The 19,402-nt window shown below is 43.0% G+C and overlaps 1 protein-coding gene across 1 annotated transcript; it reads left to right on the top strand.

Annotated features, from left to right (window-relative positions):
* Positions 1–16,073: 16,073 nt before the first annotated feature.
* On the top strand, positions 16,074–19,364 carry LOC106148273 (translation initiation factor IF-2-like; the record flags this gene model as incomplete). The annotated part of the gene is given in 2 exon segments (XM_013513096.1): positions 16,074–16,077; positions 19,024–19,364. Coding segments are annotated over 2 exon segments (345 nt in total), but the record flags the coding sequence as incomplete, so codon positions are not given.
* Between the last annotated feature and the right edge of the window lie 38 nt (positions 19,365–19,402).

A 19,402-nucleotide genomic window follows, 5' to 3' on the forward strand; every position in this document is an offset into this window, starting at 1 on the left:
AAAAAAAAAAAAAAGAAAGAAACAAAGAGCCCCACCTATGACTGCATGAGGCTTTGGGGAGACATCTAGACACAAACTATAACAAAGGGTGTGTGATAACTAAATCCCCCCCTCCCTGTACGAGGAATTGAACTCACGACCTTGCCAACGCTGTGCTGCTGAGCTAAATCCCCAGCCTGTGATAACTAAATTGGTTTAGCAAATATCTGGGTGTGAATAATGGAATCCCCACCCTGGATGTGGATGGCACCACCCAAAGTTTATAGCCTGGATGGGATAAAAGGGAAAGGGAGGCTGGTTGCTGCTGCTTAGCTGCCTCCTGCTTGCTATGCCATGGGCTGTTTTTCCTCTTCAATGCTTCTCTGCCATGCCACCCTCCCTTGGTGTCAGCCGACTATGGATCAAAACCTCTACAAACCGTGAGCTGACATAAACCTTTCATCCTTTAACTTTGGCTACCGGGTATTTTGTTCCAGCAACAAGAAAACTAAGACACTGCCTCAAAATAAAAAGTAAAAAAGGGCTAGGTGATATAGCTCAGCCTGATGGCCATGCTTTCAATCCTTCATACAAATAAACAAAAAACATTCAAACACAAAATACAAATACAGTTTTGTTTAATATGAAACTATGCTGGGCGTGGTGGTGCAGGTCTGTAATTCCAGCACTCGAGAGGCTGAAGCAGGAGTGAGTGTTGTGAGTTTAAGACCAGCCTGGGCTACAAAGTGAGCTCAAGGCCAGCCTGAACTGCCTACCCAGACCTTGTCTCAAAAAAAACCAAAATAATAACAACAATAATGATAATAGTAATAATATGAAACTGTTCATTTCTTAACAAACTGTTCAGTGCCTTCATTGGAAGATAGGTATCCTTGCTTACCCCTATAAGGTATCAGTTATCTAAAATTATAATTTACTATGTATTTGTATCTAAGTAAGAGAGATTAAAAGTTGTCAGCCACAGGACAAGAACAAGGTACCACTCTCTGTAACTGTTGAGTGACCACTGTCACTCAACAGATAGGTTTGAGTGGTGGGGAGTGGGAGAAAAAAAATGGGACCAGATAGTTTGGAGCTGCCACCACCTTTAACAATGGTTTGATTACACTGTCCTAATAAGCACACCAAGGGTTTGCATAAGACTCAAATGTCAAGGTCATAACATCAAAAACTGCTGCTGCCGAATCTGAGGAGGGCATGATGGTAAATGCCTGATACGAGAAACAAAACCCTAATCTTAGACCATGAAGATGCTGGTAAAGTTACAGAAGTGACTTCCTTTTCTCTTTCAAGAGACAGTCTCTTTTTTGACATTATTTTTGTTTCATTAGTTTTAGAGCCAAAAGGTTAAAGAGCTAGAAAAATCTCACAGCAAAATTCCATGGGCCTTGAAATTTTGATTTGTAAAAATGGAATCTCATATTGGGAGCCATGGAGATGAGAACCAGGAGTTTCTTTTTTTTTCCGCTTCTTTTCGGTTTTTTTCCGGTACCGAGGATCAAACTCACAACCTTGCGCTTGCTGGGCAGGCACTGTGCCACTGAGCTAAATCCCCAGCCTCTGAGAACCAGGAGTTTCTAGACATCCTTGAGAACAACAGATACCTCGTTTCAGTTCTAAAATACAGCTATTTCTGGGCCTGAGCATGTAGTACAGACCATGTATCAACTATGTGTCAGGTCCTGAGTTCAATCCCAGCACCAAAAGAAAATAAAGTACAGCTATTTTTTCTTACTAGGATTGCCTAAAATATAATATTCCTTGAATAAAAAGAGCTGTGAAGTTACAAAATATACACAAATGGAAAAAAATACATAAAAAATGAAAGCCAACATAATGTCGTCTTAAAATCAATAGCTGAGAGTAGTCAATATGATTTAGTTATGTTGATATTTTGAACTCAAAAGATCAAAGAAAGACAAAAAATTGTGACATGGCAATTAACCTTCCAGGGTAAAAAGGCACTACTATTATCACCCACACACCATCAAATAAGACATTTTAAAGACAGGACTAAAGAATGAGGGTGGGGATATAACTCAGCTGCACAGTGTCTGCCTGGCAAGCACAAGGTCCTGAGTTCGATTCCTGAACCAAAAGTTTAAAAAAAACAGATAGTGATACCAACATTTAGTTATTTGGGAATCACTTTACATTTGCTAAAGAAACAGAAAAGACACTGCCCTTTAACATCGCCAACAGCAGCAGCACTTGGCTGTTAATTCCCTATTCAGTCTCCTGCCTATATGTGGTCTTCTGCAAGCAGCTGGTGCTCCTAGCACACACCTATGATAACTGCAGTAATCCATCCTTAAACTGTAAAACCAGCACAGGCATCTCAATCTCAGTAGGAACCCAAGATGTGGCCAGCATCCTAAATTGGCAGATGCAGTATCTAATGGTTCCAGATCACATTTCTTATCTTGAATGGAAGTTTCCCCAAGGACTAAAGGATTCAGGGAAAGAGAAAGGAAAAGAATGGAGTATTTCATACAATCCCAAAAACCCAGAGCAGACAGGGGCCATAAGATACCTAGTCTAGTAGTTCTCAAATGGGAGTGAATCTGCCCCAGAGGAGCAATACTTGAGACATTTCTGAATGCTCAGGAGTGCTACAGGTATCTAATGAGCAGAGGCCAGGGATGCTGGCAGACACCCTGTAGTGTGCGGCTCATCTGGCCCAAAATATCAGTAGTGCTATAGGTGACAAGTTCTGATCCAGTCCATTTGATAAAGAAATTGAACCCAAGAGACACCAAGTGACTTATCCACAGGGTGGTGATGAGAGTCAACTTATTTTCAAGTCCAAGGTTCTGATCAGTCCAATTCTATAAGACTGAACCTGGTTTAGGACTACAGATCTGCTATATTACAAAACCTTTAGAGCCCTACAGTACGATAAGGCCACAGTTTAAGCACCTCCATCCCCCACCAGTGCCTTCAACACAGCCATTCTATAGGTGTCAAATTGATGAAAGACAAGGGCCTTGGGGAAGCTTCCAGAAGGTAGGAAATGTACCTCTCTCTCTCTCTCTCTCTCTCTCTCTCACACACACACACACACACACACACACACACACACAGCTTCACAAGGGCAGCTTCCTTGTCCCAAGTCCACATAATAGGTTACAATGAGATAACAGGAAAAGAAAACATCCTGTTGAGGTTTGGGCCCAGACGGAGGACAGGGAGGAGGCGGAGCTCCCAAAAGAAAAGAAAGCTAACAATCCAGGGGAAAGGGCTGAGGTATTAACTCTCACTGGATACACAGACTGGGAGATTTTTCTCAAGCCAGTCTCTCAGGCTCTATAGAGAACATTCGACTCTTACACTTTAAAATTTGTTTCTTAGCCACTAGGGGCATACTTCAATGGCAGAACTCTGGCCGAGCAGGTGTGAAGCCATGGGCTAGGTCCCCAGCATTGCACAAAGTAAACAAAAATCAATAAATAAAACTGGCATCTTACTTCTGCAGTGCTTAGTTCCTCTCCCCTACACTTCCTTAGCTCAGCAGGTCCATTTCCACCTCATTCTGTCATTTCACACTGTCCCATTTGGGATCTTCATTACTTTGATGTCTGAGAGTAACTAAAATTGTTTTCTCTGTACAGTAAACTCTTCACTTGAGCCTTTGCTATGTTTCTCTATTTTCCCTGTAAAATTTATAAAGCTCCCATGTGGGCTGTTCTCTTTCTTTTCCACTTAGGGTCACCTAGAGCATAGGCAGTTCCCTCCGGCTGTGGGGGGCTCCCTCTGACCCACTCGCCACTCCGTGTTCCTGGACACTGTACCTGAATATTCCAACAGAATACGAGGTGAAGGCTCCGGGCTGGACTAACAGACCTGGCTGTGGATCCTCAGCTCTGGGGCAGGTGGGTGGTAGAAAACGACTGATGGCATTGTCTTTCCTCCTGTAGAGCGAGGCTGGAGACCACTCTGTTGAGGATGCTGCCTGGGATCTGTGAAGAACCCAGTCCGACGAATAACCTTTGGCTTCCCTTGACTCCCTGCTCAGAGTGAGCTGACGGTTACGGTGGTGAGAAACTGCACTGGGTGTAGTGTAGCTATTTGTTTTTAACTTTGTTTCGGTTAGCCAGACTTTTGATTGCTGCCAGACAACAAGCCCTAGACCACTGGGCGACTGTTTCTGCTGTCTCTCAGTGAAAAAGAAGAACGTGGGAAGGGCCGGTCACTCGCTAGGTTAGGAAATGCGAGTGCGGTGGTCCCCAGCTCTGGCGGGTGGCCACTCCCCTCCTTCCTTCCTGGAATGTGGTTCCCATAAATAATAAAGCTGGTTTTCACATTCTGAGTCTGTGGTCTTAATTTTTTTCTACAACAGATGTACACTAATTGGCTTAGTGCCGCAGGTCCACAAAGGCTGAATCCATCACAAGTGGAATTCTAATCCAGCAGCAGGAAATAGTGAAAACCAATCAAATGTATACAGCAAAATCCTGGAAAGTTTTAGAAGGCGGCAGCACCAGGTACCTCTGGAACCTAAAAGGGAGGGTGCATAAGGCATGCTGGTGAGCAGTACTGAGAAGCAGTTAGATCCTAGACCCCCCCCACAGCTGCCCATCCCTAGGTAATTGCTCCTCTCTCACAGATGGCAGAACACGGGGGGTTCCCCCACCTGGTCTGGGAGACCCAAGGCACAGTCCGAGTATGGTCTAAGACTGCAAACAGAAAAGCTAAACGATCACATGCACATGGCTTGTCAAGAACCACCCTGCCCACCACCAGCCCTCTTCATCCACTCAGTTTCCAGAATTCTGGCTGCCAGATCTTCCAGGCAGGAGAGAGAGAAACTTCTGGGGGAATCTGAGCCCAAGAAGAAAAATCTAAAGACACTGACATGGGTGGGGTGGGGGTGCCCCCTCAGCAAAGTCTACCCAGATCAGGCCCATCCACAAGCAAGACTCCCTATCAGCTTCTAGTCTCTTGCTCTTAATTTTTAAACACAAGAAGACAAGCACAGTTTGCTATACCTCCTAGTAAATTTCTTACACAGAAATAAACACCTGAAGGAAACCAGGACTATGCAGAGATTTTTTTTTCCAGAAAATTTTAAGAGAAAAGATTATGGTATATACCTATAATCCCAGCTACTCAGGAGGCTGAAGTACAAGGACTGCAAGTTCAAAACCAGTCTGGGCAATTTAGCAAGACTGTTTCAAATAAAAGTACTAGGGGTGTATACATTAGCAGGTTCCATCCCTAGTACTGGGGGCGGGGAGGAAAAGAAGAAGAGAGAGGAAGGGAAATAGAGGGAGAGGGAGAGGGAGATAGACAGCCAGAGACAGAAAGAGAAAAGAATATACCGGATTGACGAAATAAAAATTGGGGCTATAAAAAAAATGAGGTTCTAGCAATTTCTATACAACATGATAGCAAAAGTAAAAAATGAACTACAAAGGTAGGAAGATAAAATTCGTGAAATCTCTCAGAAAACACAGCAAAAACTGAGAGGTAGATAACTGAAGAGAAAAACACAAGAAAATGAGAGAACCAGTCCATAAAGTCCAACATTCAAACAGCAAGAACTCCATAAAGAGAAAAGTGAGGGGAGGAAATCTTCATGAAGTTGCTATATTTAAGAACTTCTCCCGGCAGGTTACCTACCCTAAGACTAAGAAAGCTGACATCTTAGGTCTCCTTTCTTCCCGCACTCCCAACGTGGTGAGCCTGTAAGCTGAGTAAATTTTAAGAGATTTGCCTCACACTAGTCTATTGTTTAAAGCCCATCGTATGAAATTAACACAGAGCAGGGGGAGGCTCTTGGTGTCTTATTTTCCTCAAGTCCTTAGCAACGGGTGCCAGCAACACAGATGTGTCCAGAGACCAGGGGGCAGGCTTGCCTTTGGATGCTCTCCCGGAGACACAAAGTTCAAAAGAAACCGTAAGAGAAGAGATAAAGAGGGCTTGGCTCGCTGGATCTCTCCCAGTGCGGGGGTGCCCACCTGACGCAGCTTTGCTCCCTCGGTCATGAAAGGAAATTTACACGGATCATCTGTGACTGGATTAGAATCAACTAGAAAATTCTAGCCGCCTCTAAATACCATATAGCAGTCTTTCTGCTCCACTACTGCAACTCTCCTTGTGGCTTACACTGTCATTGTGAACCTACACTGCCAGGAAACAAGAAAAAATGTTGTCTATCCCTAACAGTCACAGAGAAAGAGGGGAAAAAATCTCGCAAGGTGATTTATTCGACAGACTTTGTGCTCTGGGTGACGGTCCCACAGAGGCTGCTAAGATCCCTTCCAAAAGGAGGACTCAGAATCTGATAGCACCTGAACATAGCATAAAACCCAAATGCTTAGAGTTGTGTATTTTGACTGACTGTAACATTTGTGCATTTCCTCCCACAAACCATCATGAGCAATTGACTTTAATCCATAGGGAAGCCAGCACGGTGGTGGCACACCCGTCATCACAGCACTCAGGGAGGTTGAGGTAGCAGGATAGAAGGTCTGAGTCCAGCCTTGGTAATTGGTAAGGTCCTGTCTCAAAATAAAAAATAAAAAAAGACTGGGGATGTAGCTTAGTGTGAAGGCCCTGGGATCAATCCAGTACCACCAAAAAAAGACATAAAAGAATCACCATGGGAGGAAAACTGACTAGTTTCCAGTTACAGAGCCTCCTGACCCGGAGGGTGGAGGTTCTCATCCTTAGCTGTAGACTCCTGGCTGGCTCAAGGTCACTTTGAGTCAATTTGAGGGCATCTGTGAGTCACCAAATCAGAAACTGTCCTGCTAGATCTGTCTTCCCCTTAGGACTCTCAAGCTTGCCGCTGCTTTTGCTGGGCCCATCTGGACAGACCATGGCAATGTCCCTTTCTCTCCTCCCTCTGCCCTCTCATCTGTCTGACCACCCCTACAGCTTCCGTCATCCCAAGACTCCCCTAACCCTCTGCCTGTGCTGCCTCTTAACAGTCCACAGGCGCCTGAAACCCAAGGCCTACAGAACCTAATCTTCCCCACCAATCCTGTTTCTTTTCCCGCCCTTAGTCCACCGCTAAAGGCTTGGTGGCCAGCGGAGAGACTCTGGGGGAGGTGACTGGATTAGAAGCTCTCTAACTTCATCCACTGGAGTAGTCCACTGATGAGGTTATAATCTGATGGCATTACTGGGGATGATGAAAACAGGAGGCGGGGGCTAGTTGAAGGGAATGGACCAAGGTACAGGGTGGCCCTGGTGATTATACATCTGCTCCCCAGCCCTTTCCGCTCTGGCTCTTGGCCTTTCTCTCCTCTTCCTGGCTGCCACCAGGTGAGCCGCTTTCCTCGGCCACACCCTTCCGCCATGATGTTTTTCTCTCACCACACGCCTGGAAGCCATGGAGTTCGCTGACCATGGGCTGAAACAACTGACACTGTGAAACAAAATAAACCTTCTTCCATTATGTTGTTTTTCTCAGGTATTTTTTTCCCAGAGAAAGGTAATAGTCAACACAACAAAAATGGCTTTGACCTGACCCTTAGATTCCTAAGACTCCCTCCAGTCCACCTCCTCTCTACCCTCTGCACCACCCAACACAGGTGGTGCAGCTTGGAGCTTAAATGACCCCCAAAGCCCATGTGTTAAAGGGTCCTCAGCCTGTGCTGCTACTGGGAAGTGGTCAAGCCTTTCAGAGGGGAGGCCTCAGCGAGGGCTGGGGGTGTGCCCCTGAAGGAGATACTGGGGCCCCACTCCCTTCTTTCCCTCTCTCTTGCATCCTGGCTGCCACCATGTTCTGCCTCACCACAGGCCCAAAACAACGGGTCCAATTGGCCTTGGACTAAAATCTCTAAATCTGTCAGCCAAAATAAACCTTTCTTTCTTTCTTTCTCTTTTTTCTGATCCTGGGAATTAAACGCAGAACCTTCACACTGATCTCTGTTCCAGCCCTTTTTAATTTTTGAGACAGAGTCTCATTAAATTACTAAATTGCACAGGCTGGGCTCAAACTTATGATCCTCCTGCCTCAGCCCCAGCCTGCTAGGATTATAGGCATGCAGCAAGCCCAGCTAACTTTTCCTCTGTGAAAGCTATTTCAGGTACTGCGTTACAGTAATGCAAGGCTGACTAACACAGTAGGTCCGCACTGTTTCCACTGCCTGTTCGGACCCCACAAAGACCAGAACTACGTAGTCACCACACATCTTCTGCCCTCAGCACAGGTTCCAGCTCAGAGAGAGCCTTTGGTTATCTGAAGAACCTGGTCCCAGATCCCTCCAAGGCCTGCTGGGGTGGAAAGCAGCCATGCTCCATGGTCCTGGAGTTCTCAGACACCTCCCAAGTCCACCGAATGGAAGCCACTACTGCAGACTCTGATTCAAATCAGCACTTCCACAGTCATGCTCTAACGGGCTTTTTAAAAAATCTGTTTTTCACGACTCTTCCACCTCTTAACTTTTTTTCTTCCCAAGTACCAAAAGGTCTTTCCTAGTATGATAAATATTTAATACCACATTCACTTCTTACAAGATCAACTCTTACAACAATCAGTAGGTATTTCAAGTGAAATGTCATTGGCACACAAGAAGCAGAAAGAGGGGTGCTGGAAATCAGCGCTTCGAGTGTGCGATTTGCAATTTGTGCCACTGGTAGCTACTGTTCCTCAGGGCCCCAGAGACGTGCATCAAGATCAGCATCCTTCAGAGGTAAACTGTTTTCAGTTCACTCCTGCAGAGTTTCCCAAAGATGCATCGGAGTGGGCAGCAGCTGACTGTTGTCTGGTGACCAGATGGTAACACTTTCAAAAGTACAAGTGATGCTGGGCATTGTGGTGCCCGCCTGTAATCCCAGCACTTGGAGGGGCTGAGGCAGGAGGATCATTTCGAGTTTGAGGTCAGCCTGGGCTACAAAGTGAGCTCAAGGCCAGCCTGAACTGCACAGTGAGAGCCTGTCTCAAAAAGACAAAGAAATAAATTAAACAGAAGTACAAGTGGTTCATTTCCTTTACACTTCTGACATATTCATTCAGTACCCCAAGCAGGTAAGCTCATCTCTGTGATTTTATCCATACAATAATAATAACCCTTTAGACCAGAATGTATAATAGATATTGTGAACTACAAAGAAAACGTTCAAATGGGAAGGGGAACTGGGGTGGGAGGGTGGAAAGGAAGGGAAAAGAAAAAAATTATAAGAAAAGAAGGAAAAACTGGAAACAAAACTTTTGCAAATAAGGAAGGGCGGGAAAGACAGGTTGAAGGGAAGGTAGAGGGATGGGAAAAAGAATTAAGTTATATCTTATACGGGTACAAATTCCCTATGATGAATGTGATCATTATGTGTACCTAAAATTGTACCAATAAACTTACTTTAAATTGGACCTTTAGTGTTTTCCAAGCAGTTTTTTACATTGTGTTTAATGTGAACATCGAAACAATTCTCTGATGCTGAGACTAGACTATGTGATGCATAACACATCCACATCACCGAGCACACAAGAGTTAGAACTGAGGCTGTTAGCTGGGTGTCTGGACCTCAAGTCCAAAACGTTTTCAGTAGTTGATACCGTGCCTCACTGATTTAAAAGGCCCATTCCTCGGTTGTTCCTTCTTTTGGTCTTTTGAGACAGGGTCTCACTATGTAATTCAGGCTGTTCTTGAACTCGTGATCCTCCTGCGCCTCTTGAGTGCTGGGATTACAGGTGTATACCACTATACCTAGGTGTTACATTTTTCTAAATTATGAAAAAGGGCCTTTTTATCACTGTTGGTGGGAGTGTAGACTGGTGCAACTACTGTGGAAATCAGTGTGGAGATCCCTCAAAAACTAGGATTGGAGGTCCCACTTGACCCAGCCATTCCCCTACTAGGCATCTTCCCAGAAGAATTAAAAACATTGTACCACAGTGATATATGTGTACACCCATGTTTACAGCAGCACAATTTGTAATGCTAAATCTTGCAAACAACCCAAATGCCCATCAACCGAGGAATGGATAAGAGAATATGTGGTGTTTTATACAAGGGAGTACTACTCAGCCATAAAGTAGGATAAACTGGAGACTTTTATAGGTACGTGGATGCAACTCAAGACCATACTCATAAGTGAAATAAATCAAACACATGTGTAAACATTGTATTGTCTCCCTAGTGTGAGAAGCAGCTTAAAGAGTAAATAAGATCCAAAATATACAGTGGATATTGTAAAATGGGAAGCGATTTCAAAAGGAGACAGGCATGTGCCACCATGCCCCGCTTGAAGATATGATTTTTAAATAATAACAATTTCTAAAATTTAAATGAATGATTTTCTTTTTCATACCAGGAATTGAACTCAAGACCCGGTGCTTGCCAGGCAGGCGCTGTCACTGAGCTATATCCCTGGCCTATTTTTTTTTTTTCTTTTTCTTTCTTTTTCTTTTTTTTTTTTTTTTTTGTACCAGGAATCAAATTCATGACTTCAGGCTTGCCAGGCAAGCACTTATGCCACTGAGCTAAACCCCTGGCCCCAAAATTTTTTTTTTTTTTTGTACCAGGAATCAGGTACTATGCCACTGAGCTATATCCCCACCCCTAAAGGAATTATTTAAAAAGATATAAAATCAAAATTATTACAAGAAAAAGTTTTTTTCAAAAATATACAAAAAAGAGAGAAGATAGAAGATTAAAGAAAGAGGTAAATTGGCCAGTGTGTTGGCATACACCTGTAGTCCCAGCCACTCAGGAGGCTGAGGCAGGATCACTTGAGTCCAGCAGATCAAGGTCAGTTTAGGCAACACAGCGAGACCCCATCTCAAAGGAAAATAGAAAGTCAAAAAAGCAAGCAAGCAAGCAAGCAAGAGGGTAAATTAAATTCAACTGCATATTTATCCTGCATTGAAAACTTTGTACAATTATGTAGAAGACAGAGTAAAACATTAGGGATGTCGCACAATGGCAGTGTGTCTCCCTACTACACACAAGACGCTAGATTTGATCCCCAGCACTGTGCCGAAAAGAAAATAGAAAATTGAATGATCTAATTTAAAAATAGGCAAAGGATCTAAATAGACATTTCTCCAATGATCTACAAATGATCAATAAGTACATGAAAAGATGTATCATCAATCATGAGAGAAACAGAAATCAAAACCGCAATGAGATAACCACTAGAATGGCTACAATAAAAGAATCAGATAAGCCGGTAGCAATGAGATGCCTATGGTAATAACATGCCTATGCAAAAGGCTGAGGTAAGGGCCAGGGATATAGCTCAGTGGCATAAGCGCCTGCCTGGCAAATGCAAGGTCCTGAGTTCAATTCCTGGTACCAAAAAAAAAAAAGGCTGAGGTGAGAAGGATCACACCAGCCTGAGTAACAGCAAGACCCTGTCTCAAGAAATAAAGGAAAAAGAAACAACAGACAATACTAAGTGCTGATGAGGAAGATGTGAAGTTCAAGGCACTTGAACAGACATTACAAAAAAGTAAAAATGGGGGCTGGGGATTTAGCTCAGTGGCACAGCGCCTGCCTGGCAAGCACAAGGTCGTGAGTTCGATTCCTGGTACCGGAAAAAAAACAAAAAAAAACAAAAAAGTAAAAATGAACATGGCATTATTTCAATCCATGAATATGGTATAATCATCAATTTATTTAGTCCTTCTTTGACTTCTTTTGTCAGGGTCTTCTAGTTTTCAAAATATAAATCTAGAATGTATTGCTAGAGATATGCCTAAGTATTTATTTATTTTCTTAAGGTGCTGGATAAAAGCCAGGGCCATGGTAGGCAAGTCCTCTACTATTAAGCTACATCTCCAACTCTATATAGCTCAGTGGCACAAGTGCCCACCTGGCAAGCACAAGGTCCTGAGTTTGATTCCCAGTACCAAAATAAATAAATAAATTTCACCTTCTAGGCTGAGGCAGGAGGATCACTACAAGTTTGAGGCCAGCCTGGGCTACAAAGTGAGTTCAAGGCCAGCTTGAACTGCACAGTGAGAGCCTGTCTCAAAAGACAAAAAATAAAAAAAAATAAAATAAATTTCACCTTCTAGCAGGCATAGTGGCACATGCATATAATCCCAGTACTCAGGAGGCTGAGGCAGGAAGACTGCCAGAAGTTCAAGGCCAGTTTGGCCAACACAGTAAGTTCAAGGCCAGCCTAGATGACACAGCAACACTCTGTCTCAAAAAAGCAAAAACAAATTTCACCTTCTAATTGGTCATTGCTAGTATACAAAAATACAACTTTTCTAAATCTACTTTGTATTCTGCAACCTTGATAAACTATGCACAACTCTCCTTATCATAGGGTTGCTTACTTCTGAAACGAATGATATTCATGTCGGGGCTGGGGAGTTAGCTCAGCAGCACAGCGCCTGCCTGGCAAGCGCAAGGTCGTGAGCTCGATTCCCAGTGCCGGAAAAAAAAAAAAAGAAAATGATATTCATGTTGCAATACAGCAAAGAAACTAAAATACTAAAAGTAAATTTAAGGTGTCAATCCTTCCAAAATTGATCTGTGTAGATTCAATGCAATTCCAATCCCAGGTTTTGTTTTGTTTTGGTTTTGTCTTTTTGAGACAGGTCTCCCTATGTAGTTCAGGCTGGCCTTGAGCTCACTTTGTAGCCCAGCCTGGTCTCAAACTTGCAGCAATCCGCCTGCCTCAGCCTCCCAAGTGTGTGCGTCACCACGGCTGGCTGTAATCCCAGGTTTTTAAAAAGAAATCAAAAAGCTGATTCTAGAGTTTATATAAGGGCTGGGGATTTAGCTCAGCGGCAAAAGCGCCTGCCTGGCAAGCGCAAGGTCGTGAGTTCGATTCCCGGTACCGGAGAAAAACCAAAACCAAAAAAAAAAAAATAATAATAGAGTTTATATAAACAAATGAACTAAAAGAATTATGAAAAAGAACAAAGCCAGGTATGGTGGCATATCCCCATAATCTCAGCATTCTGGGAGGGTAAGGCAGAAAGATTGCAAATTTGTACCCTGCCTGGGTAATTTAGTGACTTAGTGACATACTGTCTCAAAAAAAAAAAGGGGGCTAGGGATGTCACTCAGTTCAAAACCTCTGGATTCAATCCCTCCCAGAGGGGAAACACAACAGACTGGACACTGAAATGCAAAAGAAAAAAAAAACCTAGATCATAACTCACGTGATATGCAAAAATTAATTCAAAATTAAGAAGTACAATAAAAAATTATAGAACTTCTAGAAGAAAAATTAAGGGAAAATCTTTATGAGCCTGTATTAGACAAAAAAGATTTCTCAGATAGGGATAGGGACACAGCTCAGTGGTAGAATGTTTGCCTAGCAGGTGTGAGGTGCTGGGTTCATAACCTAGAACCTGCAAAACTTTTTCTTGTTAGGTAGGACACCAAAGCTACAGTCTACACACACATACACACAAACACACACAAATTGACAAATTATATTACTTCAAAATTAAGAACTTCTGCTCCTTAAAACATATTAAGAGAGTAAAGGACAAAAAAAAAAAAAAAAAAAAAACACGGGAGAGACAGTAAAGGACAAAGCCACAGACTGTGAGAAAATATTTGCAAGTCACATTTTGATAAATATTTGAAGACCACTCGAAACTCAGTAATAAGAAGACAACTAACACAATTAAAAGATTTGGAAACATCACCAATGATACATAAAAAAAATGAAAAAATACTGAAGAGGTGCAAGCACAAATTAAAGCCATTAGATACTAGACACTACCATCTACCAGAATGGCGACAGTTGTAAAGACAATAGCAATCACTGACAAGGATGAAAATTCTCAAACACTGATGGTGAGAATATAAAATATTAAGTGCCACCACTCTGGAAAAATGTTTGGTAACTTCTCACAAAGTTAAACATGCATTTATCGTGGGAGGAGAGGGAAAGTGGAGGGGGAAGAGAGGGGACAGAAGGGAAAAAAGCCAGGCGTGGTGGTACACGCCTATAATCCCAGCACTCAGGAGGCTGAGGCAAGAGGATCACAGTTTGAGCCCAGCCTGGGCTACAAAGTAAGTTCAAGGCCAGCCTGAACTGCAGAGCAAGACCTTGTCTCTAAAAAAAAAAAGGTGGGGCGGAGGAAGGGAGGGAGGGAGAGAGGAAGAAAAAGAAGGAAAGATAGAAAGGCTCCAAATTTAAAAAAAGGATTGCTTCAATCTAGATGATTTCTCAACTTGTAATACATTTCATGTGTCATGGCCCGATTTCACATAAAAAGAACATGAAAGAAATTGGTAATGGCTAGGAAAGAACAAGAAAAGCCAACAGTGCATCTTGGAATGCCTGAGCACTTGTAACACACTGACAAAACTTCAGTGAACAGGAATAAACTCTGGACTACAGCATGGATTTACATGACTGAAACGTCATATGCTGCAGTGACATACTCAGATGACACAAAAACTGAATTCTACTTTCTCTTACAACCTCTTCACTAGATAGAGCGAGAAAATGACAGAGGGAAAAAATTAGAAATCAAAAGTAAAGGGCTGGGGATTTAGCTCAGCGGTACAGCATCTGCCTTTTTGCAAGTGTGAGGTCATGAGTTTGATTCCTGGTACAGGGTGGAGGGGGGAGTAAAAAAATGAGGGCTGGGGATATAGCTCAGTAACACAAGCACCTGCCTGGCAAGCACAAGGTCCTGAGTTCCATTCCTGGCAAAAGAAAAAGTAAAGTAAAGAAATGAGCAGAGGTGGAAACAGAAGTTGTGATCTGATTATCAATTTGTCTGTATGTTCTTCAGTTTGATTCCTCCATTTTCCAATTCATTTGCACTTCCTCCAAGAACTCACTCTAAGGCCTGAGGATATAGCTCAGTAGTATAAGCGCCTGCCTGGCAAACGGAAGGTTGTGAGTTCAATCCCCGGTACTACAAAAAAAAAAAAAAACAACAAAAAACAACTCACTCATTCAACTTTCTCTGCCAAAACTAGGGTCCCACAGGACAGAGGAAGACTGTCTCTTCCCAAATCCTGATACTCATATTGACAGTTGTGGATCTTTTCATAATGATAATACTAAATTTACTGTGTGCCAGGAACTGTGCTAGATGCTAACATTGGATTCCCTCATCTAATACCGATAAAACCCAAGACAGATGCTACTATCACCTACACTTTTTTTTTTTTTAAAAGACAGGGTCTCAGCTCCAAGAAGAACTCGACAACTACATTCATCTGCTACCACTGTTAAAAGCCAGGCCACCTCAAGAGGAACTGCCCTAAGAGGCCCCATGGGCCATGCCCTGGATGCAAAGGAGACCACTGGAGATCGGTCTGCCCTCTGAGGTGGAGGCCCCAGAGCTCAGACCCATCCTACCAGTTAGTCCAACAAGAATGAGAGGGCTTGGGGCATGGTCTGCCTTCTCCCTCTGGCCAGATCATCATCTCCATCGAGGAGCCCTGGGTAATCATGACTATGGAGGAACAAGAAAACAGCCTGTTGCTAGACACAGGTGCAAGTCTCTCGGTCCTTCTTTTCAATCCTGGCCTTCCTTCCAGCCATCATATCTCAGTGAAAGGAGTCACTGGTGAGGAGGTAATATGCTATTTTTGACAACCCTTAGGCTGTAACTACTTATTAGATCCTTCTTGCATATCTCTGTCTTCCTGAGAAACCACTTTGAAGATACCACCACGTATTACAGCAGCCATTGATATTTTCCTACTAATCTATCCATAACTGTGTAAAGTTTGTAATGTTCCTATCCTATTTCATAAATGGATGTCTGTTTATTATTATGTGTTTCCTACAACAACCATTGAGAATATTTAATGATTTTTCAATAGGTCACTCATGTATAGCTCTATTTATTTTCTTTAGAAGCCACTTTGAAGATACCAAAGTATAGTACAACAACTCTTGAAAATCTCCTACCTCTTTTGTCTCTAACTTACTATTATTTGTCTATTTGTTTTCCTGAGAAACTATTTTGTAGATAATAATATGTAAAATGATAACCATTGATAATTTCCTACCATTTTGTCTGTAATTTGCTAAGTCCCCCCTATTATTATGTTATCCTTCTTTTATTCTTTAAAATAAAAAAAATAAAAATAAAAATAAAAGACAGGGTCTCACTATGTAGTTCAGGATGGCCTCAAACTTGTAGCCCATTCTCCCGCCTCAGTCTCCTGAGTGCTAGGATCATGGGTGTGGCCCACTCTGCCTGGTCTATTACCCACTTTATAGATAAAGAAACTGAGGCACAAATAAGTCTGAATTTTATCCCAGAAGCTTAATTCCAGAGTCCATTCTCTTAACTGTTAGCCTTTAGTCATTCACCCAGCATCACCTGGGTGCCAGGCACTAAGCCATGTACTGAGGCTAGGCATAAGAAGCAGCCAAAGTCCTACTCTCTCCCCAAAAAATTTTATGCTCACGGACTGAGGTGCAGCTCAGTGGTACAGCACTTGCCTAGAGTACATGAGGCCCTGGATTCCACCCCTAGCACAGGACAGGGACAGAGGGAGGGAGACAGGGAGATGGGAAAGGGGAACGGGGAAAAGGGAAAGGGGAAAGGGCAGGATGTGGTGGCACATGCCTGTAACTGGAAGCAACAGCAGAAGGATTGCTGCAAGTTTCAGGCTAGCCTGGGCTACATAGCAAGTTCAAGGCCAGCCTGAACTACATTGCAAGAACCTGTCTCAACAAAAAAGAGACAGACAGAACAAAAAAAGAACTATAAAAGAGGGGAAAAAAAAACTACAATCTAGCTGGGCAAGACCAATACACATAAGTGCAATATACTGAGAATATCCTAAATGTGTTGGGGAGGTGACAGGGAAAAATCCCCCAGAATGGTTCATTTGTCACAACAGTATTAGTCCCATGTTTTCCTCGGCTTTGTAAACCCCTTAGTACCTAGCAAGCACTAAACAAATGTTTTGTTGAACGGATAGCCAAAGTTAACCCACCTCCTCTGTGTCTGTTGTGTGCCCCTACTGGCTACTCAATAAAGCCCAACTCAGAAGGGGTGGAGGGTGGCTGCGTGGTACAGCACTTGCATAGCATGCTCAAGGGCCTGGTTTCCATTCCCAGGACCAACAGAAATAAGGGACAAGGGACCAAAAACTACATTTCTTTTGCTCTCCTTGGTATCCTAAATAGTATTTATTCATCCAACAAATATTAACTGCCCGCTATATGCCAGCCACTGTTCTTGACACTGGAACACATCGAATAAAGAAGTAACATTCAGGTGGATCAAACAATCAAACAAGAAGCTCCCACCCCAAAAAATAAAACCAAACAACAACAAAAAACTTGACAAGGTCATTTCAGATCATTTTAATTGCTATGAATTAAGCACTTTCATTATGGAAAATATGATAAACAGTGACTATGGGACAATTCTGATTAGGAAGACCAAGTTATGAAGATTACAAACTGGTGTACACTGGTTAGAAAATATCTTTATTTTTATTTTTCCAGAGAAGAAGGCAAAGCTAGAAACTCCATCTAAAATTTGAGATGCCACTGACAAGAGTGAAGTAATACATTTATTATTTAATTTACTTAAAATATTCCTTAACACGTACATTAAGAATCCACATCTGCCGGACGTGGAGGCACATGCAATCCCAGCACTCAGGAGGCTGAAGCAGGAGGATCGTTGTGAGTTCGAAACCAGCCTGGGGTACAAAGTGAGCTCAAGGCCAGCCTGAACTGCATAGGGAGACCCTGTCTCAAAAAAAAAGAATTCACCTCTATCTATCTAATTCAGCTGTTACAGGAATATGAACCCGGCTTTTGCTATCTTCTGTCTCTATGAACGGTTGCCCTCTGCCATGTGCAACCCTGCCTTACAGCCAGCAGAGTATGGACTGAAACCTCCACAGATTGTGAGCTAAATAAACCTTTCCTTGATTGAAAAAAAAAAAAAAAAAAAGAAAGGAATTGAACTCTGGTCACGCATTCACCATTTTTGGGGGTGGGGTGTGAGGCAGGTCTTGCTATGTAGTTCAAGCTGACCTCGAACGACCTGCCTCAGTTTTCTGAGTGCTGGGATTACAGGTGCGCAGCACCACACCCAGCATACCCATCAATTTTATATAAAATTCATTTGGTTTTATTTTTGTACAGTAATTTTTGCTTTATTTCAGAAATGAAAATTTGCCCACATTGCATTTTTTTTTTTTAACCTTTATTTTTGTTTCTAAGAAAGGAAAGGGAGGAGGACCAAGGAGCCACTTGCCGACACAAGGGTCCTGGCTAACAGTTGCAAAAATTTGAGTTCTGTAACACTCAGGTATTTTAGCTTTAATGGGTAGTATTCCCTATAACATCTGAAAGAATGTAACAGTCCACGATATACTTCATAACCTTGTAACACGGTATTAGAAACAACTGGTATATATAAAACAATAAAATTTTTTGATTTGTTTTAATAATAAAGCTAGTTTTTACTAAAGTTGCAAGGTATTTACTGTTTCAAGCCTCCATTTCTTTCCCATGGATAAAATGAGGATGTCGACATTAGACGATCCCTAAGGATACCCACAGCCTTAAACACTGATTCACCTCACAAGACAGACCTTAGGAGTATCAGAACCTTTACAGCAAGAGTAACACAGGTGCGATAAGCTTTATTTCTTTTTTTTTTTTTTTTTTTGAGACAGGGTCTCACTACGCAGTCAGACTGGCCTTGAACTACGTAGCCGAGGCTAGCCTCAAACCCGCAGTCATCCTCCTGCCTCGGCCTCCAGTGTGCTGGGAGTAATGAGCATTATTTTTTAAATGTTCATTTGGGGTTCCTTTTTCTTTTTTTAAACAATTTTCTTCCTTTGTAATAGGTCAGGTAATATCGTACAGCAAGATTCCTCAATAGGAATATTTCCCATATCCAATGAATAGCGTAAGGAGGCAGGGAAACAAATGTTCAAAAAGAATCGTATACAGTATAGCCAAAAGCATTGCATAGCAGAGAGAGAAAGAGGCTAATTAATCATTCATCTTGGGAGAGAATCACTGAAAACTGTAAATTTCCACCATTTTCATTCTCCTTATTTACCTTCTAGAGAGAAAATCCCAGTTTTCATTTTCTCCTAAAAGAAGTAGCAAAGCCACAGTCACGCTCACACATCTTTTTGTTATAAGGAAACGCCAAAATAAATATTGAAGAGGAGCTGTCTTTCTACTCATCTCACCCATCTTATTCAGGACTGCGACGCCTTTCCCTAATCTTCCCCACATCGGCCTCCCTCGGCTGGGGCCGGCGCTCACCACCCTCCACTGGTAAAAATCCACGTCTGCCCTGCCTTTCATCCCAGCCCACAGAAAACCATTTCCTCCTGCAGCCACGGTCGCAGCTGTCTGAGCTGCCTGCGGCTAGTCCCGCAAACAGGCGGACTGCAGACAGCGGCGCCGGGCCGGGCCGCTCCTCCCGCCGCGCACCGGCGCTGCCGCGTCTCCTCGGGGACCAGCGGGTTCGCGACCCCGAGGGGACCCCGCCCTTGACGCCGAGCGCCGCCGAGCC

This window comes from Chinchilla lanigera, unplaced genomic scaffold, assembly GCF_000276665.1.
Source record: "Chinchilla lanigera isolate Chin_1 unplaced genomic scaffold, ChiLan1.0 scaffold00018, whole genome shotgun sequence".
Taxonomy (NCBI): Eukaryota; Metazoa; Chordata; class Mammalia; order Rodentia; family Chinchillidae; genus Chinchilla; species Chinchilla lanigera.